At 39.3% G+C, this 13547-nt stretch overlaps 1 protein-coding gene across 1 annotated transcript; it reads left to right on the forward strand.

The window, feature by feature from the left end:
- The first annotated feature begins 662 nt into the window (after positions 1 to 662).
- rpl36 (ribosomal protein L36) lies at positions 663 to 11021 on the forward strand. Its single transcript, XM_043721033.2, has 4 exons — positions 663 to 709; positions 2522 to 2616; positions 10193 to 10327; positions 10895 to 11021. The coding sequence occupies exons 2-4, from the start codon at positions 2524 to 2526 to the stop codon at positions 10982 to 10984; spliced, it is 318 nt and encodes a 105-aa protein (XP_043576968.1). The 5' UTR covers positions 663 to 709; positions 2522 to 2523; the 3' UTR covers positions 10985 to 11021.
- The last annotated feature ends 2526 nt before the right edge of the window (positions 11022 to 13547 follow it).

Genomic DNA, 13547 nt, shown 5'->3' on the forward strand with positions numbered 1-13547 from the left:
CAATTTAAACTAATTTGCAAAGATATCCTTTAACAGAAAAAAAATACAAGTACAGAAAAAATAGAAAAGCCTGAAGCAAACAATGTCTTGGTTTAGGTTACACAGTTTAAGCCATACAGTCTCACACTAAATTAGAATAGCAAAATAATCATATTTTGGCCTGCCCACACAGTTGAAGCCTCCAAAATCAAGGAGCGTGCCAGTGAGAAATAAGCCTTTTACATTTTTGGATGCAAACCCTGCTTACAAAGGGAACTTGAAAACATCAAAACAATACAATGGATCTCACTCAAGCAGACGTAGACAAATAGAAGTTCTCCAACCTAATTATTTTAAAAAAATTTCCAATTGTGTAATGTTAATCAGGAATTCTCTCATTTACAGCTCTGTGAAAATGTAAAATGATATGATTAAACTGTTATATAATTAATTGAAAAACCAACAGATTTTTGCTCATGTCAACTGTCAGCAACAACAATTTGATTTTTAACCTATTGCAATCAAAACTCATTTCTCAAATAAACAGTCTATGTAAATTAAGTGAGATAGACTTAACAAAACACAAATATCAAAATCCCAACATGGCGTCATGACTTTCGTCACAGCCTTAGCCGAGTCACGTGATTCAAGGCGGCACTGGGAGGAAGGCCTGGTATCCCAGCATTCTTTCTGTTCCGGTCTTTCCTGACCGACGCCATAACTGAGCTAGGTACGGAGATAAATGCTGGTTAGATCAAATTCAATCTAGTTGTTATCTCAACCATCTTGGGGTTGGATGACTCCTTTTATGTAGGAATGGACAGAATTGCATCTTTTGTGGTAGTTGGACTTAATATTTTATGCCGAATTGTCATATTTAAATCTTCATTTACGGATATTTGGAGGAGATCTTTACGCAGCGTCATGAGAACTTTGGGCTCTCTGCTGATCTATGTGATATTTCTGAATAACCCAGTTATTTATTAAAGACCCTCATTTCACTTGGCGTGAGTGCTGTTACTAACGGCTCCGGAAATTTCCGCAGAGACCCCGTTCTGCGTTTGCAAACCAGGGCAATGACCACTGCTGCTGAATTCTGGTCCAACTGTGTGCCGCGCGCTTACCAGCCGTAAATCAATGAAATACGTTGGGAGATGATGATAAATTGATTGATCAAAGGGTGAGGGGGTGTCTGAAAGGAGGAACGAGGTTTGTGGCGACATTTGCAGAGTTTGGAATGTGGACGGCTCAAGATAGAGCTGAAATCGTTACAAGTAAGGATGGAATCTTGTAGGATTGAGGGGCTTGAGTTTACAGAGTTGCGGACAAGCAAGTGTGTGAAAGGGTTTGCAAATCGTGACGAAGCGTTGCAAAATAATAGCCACTATAAGGATGACAAGTGATAGACTTGATGATAGGAGCAGGCAGCAGAGTTTTGAATAATCTCCACTTTATAGATCGAATATGACAGGAATAATGAAGGCATGGGTGGGGGTTAAAGTAAAGACTGTAAGTAGAAATATATGTCCTTCGTGATCAGATTAAATCTTCACTTTATACTTATTCAAATGTGTTAACTACTACATGTCCCTGCTCTGATTTTTCTGTATAGAAATGGCAAGTATAAAAGTTAGAAGATCATCTCGGGCACATTCTGCTCAGTTCCAACTATGAGCGAAGGAAAAGTATTTCAGTCATCACTGAGTTGACTATTATGGATTGAAGCCTCATTTTGAAGACTTGGTAGATAATCTAAGCTAGTCCTTAGTGCAGTGCTTTAGGAGTGTTGTGCACTCAGCAGAGATCCTATTGAACTGATCTGGTCTGCAATTCAGCATGGTACAATGGTTAGTACTGCTGTTTTCCAGTGCTTGAGATGTAGATTCGATTCCAATCTTATGTGATTGTCTATGTGGAGTTTTCACGTTCTCCCCATGACTACGTGGATTTCTGCTGGGCATTCTGGTTTCCTCCTACAGTACAAACATGTGCAGGATAGGTGGATTGGCCATGCTAAATTGTCTCATAGTGCTTAGGTTGTGTAGATAGATGGACTTATGGTAAGTGTGGGTGGGATGCTCTTCAGAGGGTTAGTGCAGACTTGGGCCAAGTGGCCTCTATCTGAAGAGTAGGGATTCTGATTTATTATGGAGTTGATCCAAGTGTTCCACCTTGTGTGTGTGTGTGTGTGTATGTAGGAATAGAGAGACCAAGGATGTGTTTGAAGTGGAAGCCACTGTCTTTGAGAGATGCCAGTTTGTGCATTTGATCTCTCAAAAAATTTTGGGTTGAGGGATGATTGTTTGTTAGTACATGGGAGAGCTCCCTGCTCTGATGTCAAAGTTTTCATGTTCACCTACACATCAAATATAACATACAGTAGACTGCAGCAAGCCCTCAGTACCACATGAGGTATCCATCTAAATGGTGCAGACCAGTAATAGAGTTTGCACACGTGCTGTAGTTTCAGATTAAATCTTCACTTTATACTTATTCCAATGTGTTAACTGCAAAATGTCCCTGCTCTAATTTTTCTGTATAGAAATGGCAATCCGCTATCCTATGGCAGTTGGCCTGCGCAAAGGTCACCCTGTTACCAAGAATGAGACTGGGCCAAGACAGTGCCGACGAAGAGGGGTAAGTAAAACACATCTAGATAAATGACCTATGAGATTTTCAAATGCATGGATGTTATTTTTTCAGGATTGGCAACCATCTCTCCAACCACATGAATTTTCTGAAGAGTTTAAAAAAATGCTTAAGATGGTCCTTTGAAATTAGATGGTAATGTTTTTATAATAGCAATAGTCCGAAAGATTGTTCCTGTTATTGGCTTGGTGCAAACTAAAAGGACTTGGGGAACTTGTGAACCCTGAACAAAAGCGAACCATGCTCAGAATCCAAATGGGCGTAAGCTTAATTTGCCCTAATTGTGGCAAAATCGCCTTGGAAAACTCAATCATGGGTGAGATTAATCAGAGAAAACTTGCACCCGTAGTTGGAGCAGTTGAAATTTGAGGAGTTCACTCTGAACTATAAGCAACAAACACAAGTGGGAAGCAGACTAGGATTAGGGAAGCATGAAAGTTGAATGCTGGCAGTGGGCAAGTCTGCCAAGAGCAGCAGGACTGGAGAAAGTGACCAGATGAAGTGAGAATGCCACAGGTTGAAGTCATGCTTGGTTATCTTGTGCCTGTTTAATCATGTGATGTTTCAAAATTAATGTTCACCTGTTGTAATGTGGCTTCTAACTTTTTAGTGGAGATGATGATGGAGAGTGTTGTTGAATTTTAATTTTGCTTTTGAGAATATATCATTATAAATGCAGATGGTAATGTTACTCTGATGATATCTGATAATGAAGGAGCCCCTGAAAACCAAACCAAGAAAAATAAAACATTTTAACTCTTGCTTGGATCCCATATGTTTTTAATTTTATGGCTAGTATTCTCTGTGGAATCTTAACAAAATGTTTGCTGAATTCCATGTGGACTATATTGAGCACCTTCGCTGACCCTCATTTGTGACTCTTTTTTAAACAAAGATCAGACAAATTAGTCCAGCATTGCCATCCTTTAAGATCCATGCCAACTGTCCTTAATTTCTGCTTCTAACAGGTTTATGTGGTCTTAGAATTTGTTTTCCAGTAACTTGCCCATAACCAAGCCTGGGCTGACTAGCCTGTCATTATTTGGCCTGTGTTACTTGCCGATAGAAGAATGACCAGAATTCTACACTGTTTTCTAAACGTGCCTACACTGATATCCTATGCAGCCACACATGACATCCTAACTTATACTCAGTGCACTGACATTGAACCCAAGCATATCAAACACTACCTTCACCACCCTATCTACCTGTGACTCTGCTTTCAAGGAGCTACGCACCTGCACCCCTATGTCTCTTTGTTTGGCAACAAGCTCCAGGGCCCTATCATTAAGTGTAAAGGTCCTGCTCTAGTTTGCCTTATCAAAATGCGACACCTTATGTAAATTAAACTCCATCTTCCACTCCAGCCCATTGGCTCAACTGATCAAGGTTCTGTTGCACTTTGAGACAATATCGTCTTTCAAGAATGCTAAATATTATGCCTCTACTAGTGTACTTATCCTGTCAATATTTCATAATCTCCTTTTACCAAAGGATACTTTTTTTTTATAGACCATAATATCCATTAATAACGATGATCACATCTTGTATCTTGGCTCACAAGTTGAACAGAAGTAGGCCATTCGTTCCATCAAGTCTGATCCTTCACTCAGTGAGATTATGACAGATCTGATAATCCTCACTCCACTTTCCTACCTTTTCCCCATAATCCTTGATTTCCTTGCATTAAAAATGTCTACCTCAGCCTTTAATATACTTAACCCTGCCTCAGCTGTTCTGTGTGGTCATGACTTTCACAGATTGACTGTGCTCCCTCTGAGAGAAGTTCCTTCTCATATCTGTTTGTGACTTCTGATTCTGTGATGTGACCTTTGGTGCCAGACGCAAGGGAAAACACAACTTTTTCCTATCTACCCTGTCAAATCCTCTAATAATTGTGTATGTTTCAGTAATGTTATCTCCTTCCTCTATATTCCATGAGTACAGGCTCAAACAACTCACCTGCCTCCGTAAAGCAGTCCCGACAGATCTGATACCAGCGTAGTGAATCGTCTCTGGACAGCCTGTATATTTTTGCCTTGATAAGGAGCCCACAACTGTTCAGTTGTCCGGCTGTTGACTGACTAGTGCTTTGGATATTTTTAGCAAAACCTCTCTACTTTTTATTTTCTTTGAAATAAAGGCCAATATTTTGCCTTCCCTGTTACTTGATTATCTTGGATGCTGGCTTTCCTTGACTCTTTCCCTTGTTAAATGAAGGTAGATTGGCAATTTTCCAATCCTCTGGGGCATTTCTAGAACCTAGATATTCCTGGAAAATTAGTACAGTACATCCACAATCTCTTGAGACACTTCCTTTAATATCCTATTTTGCATCCCATCTCAGTGGACTTACTGGCTTTAGCTTCATGAGCTTCCCTAGCACTTATTCTCTGGTGATAGTTGTTGTACTGTTTCTTGTCCTTTTGCTGTTTGAATACTTTGTAATTTTGGGATATTATTAGTGTCTTCCATTAAAGACTGATGCAAAGCACTTACTTAACTCTGCCATTGCCTGATTCTCTATTACTTTTACCCCAGCCTCATTCTCTAAGGGGCTTATCTTCACTTTGGGTTCTCTCTTCCTTTTCATATATTTAAAGAATTACTTGCTGTCCATCTTGATATTACTTTCAAGTTTACCCTCAATTTTGTTTTGGGGGTGTTTTTTATTGGTATTTAAAACTCTTAAACCTCTGGCTTACCAATAATATTGGCCACATTATGTGTGTTTTCTTTCAATCTGATGCTGTCCTTAACTTCCTGGTTGATGATCGGCTTCCACGAGTCCTTCCTATCTTTGTGAGTCACAAACTATTTTATTAAATGTCTGCCATTGATCCTCCATTGTCTTTGAAGTCTTTTCTCAATCTACTCCGGTCAGGTGTGCCCTCATTTCTTTGCAATTAGTCTTATTTAAGCTCAACACAGTTGTTTCTGAGTCAAGTTTCTCCCCTGTTAAATTAATTGCTAAATTATGGTTGCAGTTTCTGAGATGACGTTTTATCCTGCCATTAATTATTAAACCTTCCTCATGCCAGATTACTAGATCTAAAATAGTTTGATTCCCTATTTGAATCCACAGCATATTGTTATAAAGTCATTGATACTCTGTATCAATGACCAAAGGGGCCCTTTGGTTCATCCAGGAAACTGTTTTAAATCCACTGTGAATTTTTCCTCATTGCCATCTCTGCCAATCTGACCATCCCAATCTATATGAAGATTAAAGTCACCCAAGATTAAAGTACTGCTTTTGACAAGCCCTCGTTCAATCCTGATTGATTCTCTGTTCTACTGAACAGCTACTGCTCGGGGGCCAGTGTCTTCTTTCCCTTTTTTTATTTCTAACTTCCACTCATGGATTCAAGATCTTCTGATCCAAGACCAGATCTTGTTATTCCATCCTGTATCAAAAATGCTACCCCATCATCCTTTTCTTCCTATCTATCCTTTCCAAAAAGTTTCCTACCCCTGAATATTTATTTCCCAGTTTGATCTCCTTGTTATCATGTCTCTATTGGCTAGAAGATCATATCCATTAACCTGTATTTGTGCTGTTAATTATCTATTTTGTTCTGAAAACTATTCCTATTCAAAGAAATATTTTTTTTTCTTTTTACTGTTATTTCCCCATTGACCCTATCTGCTTTATTTATGCTTAAATGTAGTGTCCCTTTCTGTCCCACTCTGGATATCATTATCCAAATAGTTGCCCTGTAATTTTGCCATATCCTCTTGCATTGTAAGTCTCTACATTTCCCTCTCTCAAATTCTCTTGCTCTCTCTCTAATTCGGGTGAGAGGGAGATGCCCTGGGAGTTCTTAACATTGACCCCATGAAGTCTCACTGCATCAGGTCAAACATGGACAAGGAAATCTGATTTCCAGTTGCCATCCTCACTTGGCTGATGAATGACATTGGCCGATACTTGGGAATCATTGAGCTTGGTAAGCTGTAGAATGTACTCTGGATGAGGGTTTAAGTGTCGAACACAGAGTTGTTTGGGCAGCAGCACTACTAGTCAAGCTGGTCGGGTCCTAAAGAACATTGCTTCTAGACTGTATCTGTGGCAGGTGGTGAGGCAAAAATGTACTTGACCTTATCCTCACCAATCTGTCTGCTGCAGATGCATCTGATCATAATAGAATCGATGAGTGACAACCCCTCAGTCCTTGTGGAGATGAAGTCCTGCCTTCACATTTGGGAATAATCTCTACTGTGTGTGGCACCATCACCCTGCTAAATGGGACAGACTTCCAACAGATCTCGCAGTTCAACACCAGGCACACGTGAGGCACTGTGGGCCATCAACAGCAGCAGAAATGTACTCCACCACAATCTGCAGCCTCACGACCCAGCGTATCCCCAACTCAACTCATCAAGCCAAGGGATCAACCCTGATTCCATGAACAATGCAGAAGGGCATGCCAGGATCAGCACCAGGCATACCAAAGATGAGGTCTCAACTTGCTGAAATTACAACACTGGTCTACTTGCATGCCAAGTGTAAGCAGCAAATGATAGACAGAGCCAAATGATTCACAATCAATGGATCAGATCTAAGGCCTGCAGTCCTGTCACATCCAGTTGTGAATGGTGGTGGACAATTAAACAATTCACTGAAGGAAAGGGCTCCATCCTCAATGTTGATTTTGGTTTTGTGGGGGAGGGGATAAGCCTAGCATATCAATTGAAAAGGCTTCGGTTGAAGCACGAAGTGGATGATCCATTTTGGTCTCCTCCAGTCATACACAACATCACAGATGCTAGTCCACCCAATTCAGTTTACTCCATGTGATATCAAGGAATGGCTGGATGTACTGGATATTGGAAAGACTATGGGCTGGAATATTCCTGAAGACTTGTGCCGCTGAAGTTGCTACTCACCTAGCCAAGTTGTTTCAGTACAGCTGCAACACCTGACAATGTGGAAAATAACCCAGATACATCCTGTACACACTAAGCAAGACAATTCCAACCTGACTTGATTCATACCCCATCCGTCATCTTCCACAGTCACTACAAGATGCACTACAGAGATTCTCCAAAGCACCTTTTAAATGCATCGCAAATGACAAGGTTAGCAACCTGCAAGTTCCCTATCAAGCCTCTCCTCATTCTGACTTGGAAATATACCACTGTTCTTCAGTGTTGCTAGGTCAAATTCTGGAATTCTCTCCCAGATAATATTGTGGGTCTACCTACAGTATGTGGGCTGCTGCGTTCACCACCTCCTCAAAGGCATCTAGGGGCAGGCAATGAATGCTGGGCCGAGACAGCAACACCCACATCCCATGAGTGAATAATAGATAAGTCATTGCGTTATATAAAAAAAAATTCTCCCACCAGTTCTTTTGTCAGTTAAATTGAATCTGTCTTTCTGTTATCATTTCCATTCCTACTTTCTCCTATTCACTCATAATTTTGAATATTTCTATCTGACTCCTCGAGCTTCTCTGCTGTAAGGAGAACAATTGCAGCTTGTCTGATGTCCACAGGAGCTGAAGCCCCTCCTCTCTAAATCACCTTTGCACCATTGAGTTCTGGCCAATGATCTAATACATGGTGGAGATAAATGAGAGGTACTGCATTTTGGTTAAAACAAACAAGGCAGGACTTTGTACAGTTGATGGTAGTGTTGTGAGTGGTTGAACAGAGACCTTGGGGTTCAGGTACAAGTTCTTTGAAAGTTGCATTACACGTAGATGGTGTGGTTAAGGTGTTTAACATATTTGTCTTCATTATTCTGAGTATAAGAGTTGAGATTGTACAGGATGTTGGTGAGGCCTCTTTTGGAGTACAATTCTGGTCACCTTGCTATAAGAAGGATATTATTAAATTGGAGAGGGTTCAGAAAAGATTTACCAGGATGTTTTCAGACTGGAGGGTTTGTGTTCTAAGGATAGGCTGGGCCTCTTTTTTTTCACCAGAGTAGAGGAGGTTGAGGAGTGACATTATAGAGGTTTATAAAATCATGAGGGCATAGATAAGGTGAATAGCAAAGGGATTTTCCCCAGGATGGGGGAAGTTCAAAACTAGGGGTCACATTTTTAAGGTGACTGGAAAAAGATTTAAGAGACTTGAGGTGCAACTTTTCTCTCTAGGTGGTTCATGTGTGGAATGAACTGCCAGAGAACGTGATAGATGCAGGTACAGTTACAACATTTTTAAAATACATTGGACAGATACATAAATGGGAAAAGTTTAGGGGGTATGGGCCAAACACAGGAAAATGGGACTCATTCAGTTTGGGGAAACTTTGGTTGGTGTGGACGAAATGGACTGAAGGGTCTGTTTCTGTGCTGTTACCTTTTGGTCCCTTAATTGGTCCGACGTATTTTTTCTTGTTTTTCACATACTAATCAAATATTCTTGGCCTTTTTTTGATTTTACTTATGAATATTTTCAATCAAAATAAAGGTGAGCCCAGACACACTATTTGCCTTTGTATTCATCTTTATAAAAGACAGGGCAATGCAGCTGAAATACTGGCTGTGATAAACATGGGGAAAGAGCAAGTATTAATAAGATGTAATCTTACCATCCAGCCTGGTTATTTATCCACTTTTGAATGTATTAATTTTGTCTGCTGTTTGTAAATTCCATCTCAAGCTAACTTTCCTCCTTTAACTGACCTTTTCCGTATTTACTCAGACTGAATTATGATCACCGCAAATCTAGAAAATGATTTCCTACTGATACCTTTTCCAATTTCTAGATTAATCCCTGAAACTAAACCCAGACTTTTCATTTGTCTTGCTAGATCCTGGCTAAGCATTCATTTAAATGTATTTTATAATGCAAATAAATTCAACAATTTGTCTACGTATTTGCTTTTCTATCTCCACTTAACTGCTTGGGACCTTTCAGTACATTCCCAGCAGCATGATTGTCTATTTTTGTTTTGCGCTTTTCCTATCACATTGTTTCATATCCATCACAATGGCTTCTTCAACTGAAGTTGCACCATGTCACTTTATTTTTCTCGGTCGTGTCTCAAAAATCATGTCAGGAATATTGAGTTGCCATTTTTCGCACCTTCAAGACCTGTTTCAGTAATCCTACTTACATGCTTATCTCTATACTACTCATTTGCCTTCATCACTAGATTGATGTTGTAGATAAATACAATCATTGTGCAACTAGTTTTGTCCATAGTTTTCAGCTGTTATTTCAATTTTGCTTATCATGTCTCTGAATCTAAATTTAGCTTCTACTCCCTGTCAAACTAATTTAAAACCCCACAACACTAGTAAACATTGCCTTAAATATATTTGACCTAGTCCTGCAGAGGTGCAGCCCTTCTGACTAGTAGAAATCCCATCTCTCTACAACTGTCAACTTTTCAGGAATCTAAATCCCTCCTTTCCTGGACTATTTCTGTAGCCACACACTTACTTACACCATCCTCCTGTTTCTGTCCTTACTTGGACATGGAACCAGGAATAACCTGAAGAATACTACTGTTTTTAGTGGACATCTAGAATTGCACCTGAACATTATTGCCAATTGTTGAAAGCCTGAGTTCTCTTTTAACTCTTGGTTTAATCTATTTCCTTAGCGCCTAACTAAGCACACCAAGTTTGTCAGAGATCTAATCCGTGAGGTCTGTGGTTTTGCTCCCTATGAAAGGCGTGCAATGGAGTTGCTGAAAGTCTCTAAAGACAAGCGTGCACTCAAATTCATCAAAAAGAGAGTAAGTAACAACTTGTGCTGAGAGCACATAATAAAAAAACTTGAAGGCTGTCAGTTGATAGTGATAGCTTAACAGATTCTTCTTGATGCTCGTCTTTACTGTTGCTCGTTTTCCTTCACTAATGTTAGTAGCTCTAAAATGCCAATATGTACTCTCTTTAGGACAAATTTGTGTCAGACTTTGTCAGATGAAAAGTATGTCAGTGTTGATTGACAGCTTATCCTAATATTTTGGGTGTATGTTTGTGATACTTAAGTGATTCGAATCAAAACGTGAGGACGTATTTCATGAAGGAAATCCGAGTTGCAAGTGGGTGACTTTGTTTGACTAACTGTCAGTCTCCTGACTTGCAGGTGAGGAATTAGCCAAGAATTTTTTTTAAAAAGCAACTTGTGCAGTATTAAATCTGAACCTAAATATTAGCAAGGCAAGCAGACTGCAGCTGTTTTATACACTTCAATATAGTGGAAGGAATTTTTAAAAATTGCATGCTTCATTGCAAATCACTGACAGTTAATTTTTCTACCATTAGGGGCAACAGAACGCTAATGAGTGTTTATTTTTCAGGTTGGTACTCACATCCGTGCAAAGAGGAAGAGAGAAGAACTCAGCAATGTGCTGGCAGCAATGAGAAAGGCAGCTGCAAAGAAAGATTAATCTGTACAAAGTTGTTACAATTAAAGTTCTTAAGTTATCTGTTGTGTTTGGACTCATGCTTATTGAAGCTTACTTTTAATGAAATTATATCCTAATGGTAAGTTTGAGGAGTAAAGTTTTAGAAACCAGCAAAGGTTGACCAAAAGATTAAATTTTTTTTAAAGCAAAGAACAGAATAAGGCAGTAAACGTGCCAGAAATAAGAGCTTCTTTCCATCCATTCACATTAGCCACAGTCCACAAAGGCCCACTTTTGTGTCCCACTCCTTTGTCTAGTTTCTGATGTCCACTTATCCAGTCCTTCTCCATCTTGGCCTGTTCTTTCCTAGACTTTCAATTATTGTTGCCAAGAGATTTTTACAAGGATATTAAAGTAAGCATTTCAACTTGAGACAGAAACAGTAGAAATTTTAAGGAATGAGAAAATAGAGATGCTGAACAAATTTTGTCGTCATGGTGGAAAACAAAGATGGTTAGTTATGTTTTAAAATTTCCCATTTTGGCCCCAAAGTACTGGAAGTTAACAGCTGCTCAAGAAAGGAGAGAGAAAATAGGGAAGTTATTTAGCTTGTTATGAGTTGTCTAAAAAATTCTGGAATCTAAGGAAATTTAATGGACTCATCATAAAATGATCAATCTACAATCTAAAAATAGGGAAATGGCTTTTTAAAGAAAGATCGAGCAAGATAAAGTAGATGTATACTTTGCAAGAAGCATTCAATAAGGATGTTCGGAGGATTCATACATGGGGATAAGAGTTGGAGGTAGACTTGTTTTTGCTGATCACATTAAACAGATTCTGAAAGGACTTAATGGAGTAGCTAAAGATCACTTTCTCCTGAGGAATCTAGAACATGAGATAACAGTATCAGGTTAAGAAGACTGGGACTAAGATGAAGAATTTGTTCAAAGGGTTGTGAATCGCCAATTATGAATGCTGCATTATTAAATAATCAAAGGCTGAAATATTTATCTAAAAATAAATCATAGGATAAAAGGAGCAGCCATAATAATTGAGTTAAAGTTAATTAATATTGAATAGTGGATATACCTTGAGCTATATGGTGTTTTTTCTTTAAGCTGTTTAGCAAAAAAAAAAGGATTGAAGATGATAGTGGTAGACATATGTATAGACTTCAAGGTGTTTGACAAGGTTTCTGATGACTGATCAAGGTTAGATCACTTGATATACAGGGAGAACTAACCATTTGTTTACAAAGATGGGTGGAAGGGTTGTTTTTCAGACTAGAGGACTGACCAATGGTGTGCTGCAGGGATCAGTGCTTGGTCCACTGCATTTTGTCATTCTCAAATTATTTGAATGTGAATATGAGGTAAGGTTAGTAAATTTGCAGATGATAACAAAATTGATGTAGTGGTTACCCCATTGTACTATGTGGTAACATGATCCAATGGACAAAAAAGAGTGGCAGATGGAGTTTAGATAAATGTGAGATGCTACATTTTGGAAAGGCAAATCAGGGCAGGATTTATACCATTAATGGTAAGGTTCTGGGTATATTGCTAAACAGAACATGGAGGTGGAGTTACAGCTAGAAAGGGCAGTGAAGGAGTTTTGTATGCTTGCCTTTATTAGTCTATTTACTTGAGCATAGGAATTGGGAGGTTATGTTGTTGCTGTACAGGACATTACTGAGGCCACTTTTAGAATACTGCATTTAATTGTGGTCTCTCGCGTTTGGAAGGATGTTGTGAAACTTGAAAGGGTTCAGAAAAGATTTACAAGGATATTGCCAGGGCTGGAGGGTTTGAGATAAAGGGAGAGGATGAATAGGCTGGGCTGTTTTCCCTGAAGTGTCAGAGGCTGAAAGGTGAACTTATTGAGGTTTCTAAAATCATGAGGGGCATGGATAACAGTCAAGGTATTTTCCCCAGAATAGCAGAGTCCAAAGCTACAGGTGAGAGGAAAAGATTTGAAAGGGACCTAAGGGGCAACTTTTTCATGCAGAAGGAGGTGCGTGTATGGAATGAATACCAGAGGAAGTGGTGGGGGCTAGTACAATTACAATATTTAAAAGGCATCCGAATGGATATATCAATAGTAAGGGTTCAGAGGTATTTGGGAGAAAATGAGTACTGCAGATGCTGGAGATAAGAGTTGAAGAGCGTGGTGCTGGAAAATCAATAATCTCACTTCCTCACATCATACTCCAAATGCCATGTTGTCACCAATGACATATCCTCAAATCATTAATTCCCCAACCCAATTTTATCAGCATTATTATATACATTATTCTCTTCATCCAAACATTCACAGACAAACAAGTTGGGGCCTTGGCACCAATTCCTGTGGCAATCTGCCAGTCACAGACACGCTGCTTAACTGCTTGATTTATCAAAGTCATAAGATATACAGCACAGAAACAGATCCTTTGGGTCAACTTTATGCTGACCAGATATCTCCAATTAATCCAGTCCTGTTTTCCAGCATCTGACCCATATCCCTCTAAAGTTGAAGAGTGTGGTGTTGGAAAAGCATAGTCAGGCAGCATCCAAGAACAGGAAAGCTGACATTGAGCATAAGCTCTTCATCAGGAATGAAA

The sequence above is a fragment of the Chiloscyllium plagiosum genome, unplaced genomic scaffold, assembly GCF_037043375.1.
Source record: "Chiloscyllium plagiosum isolate Xiang-an unplaced genomic scaffold, Cpla_swu_hap1 HiC_scaffold_28, whole genome shotgun sequence".
NCBI lineage: Eukaryota > Metazoa > Chordata > Chondrichthyes > Orectolobiformes > Hemiscylliidae > Chiloscyllium > Chiloscyllium plagiosum.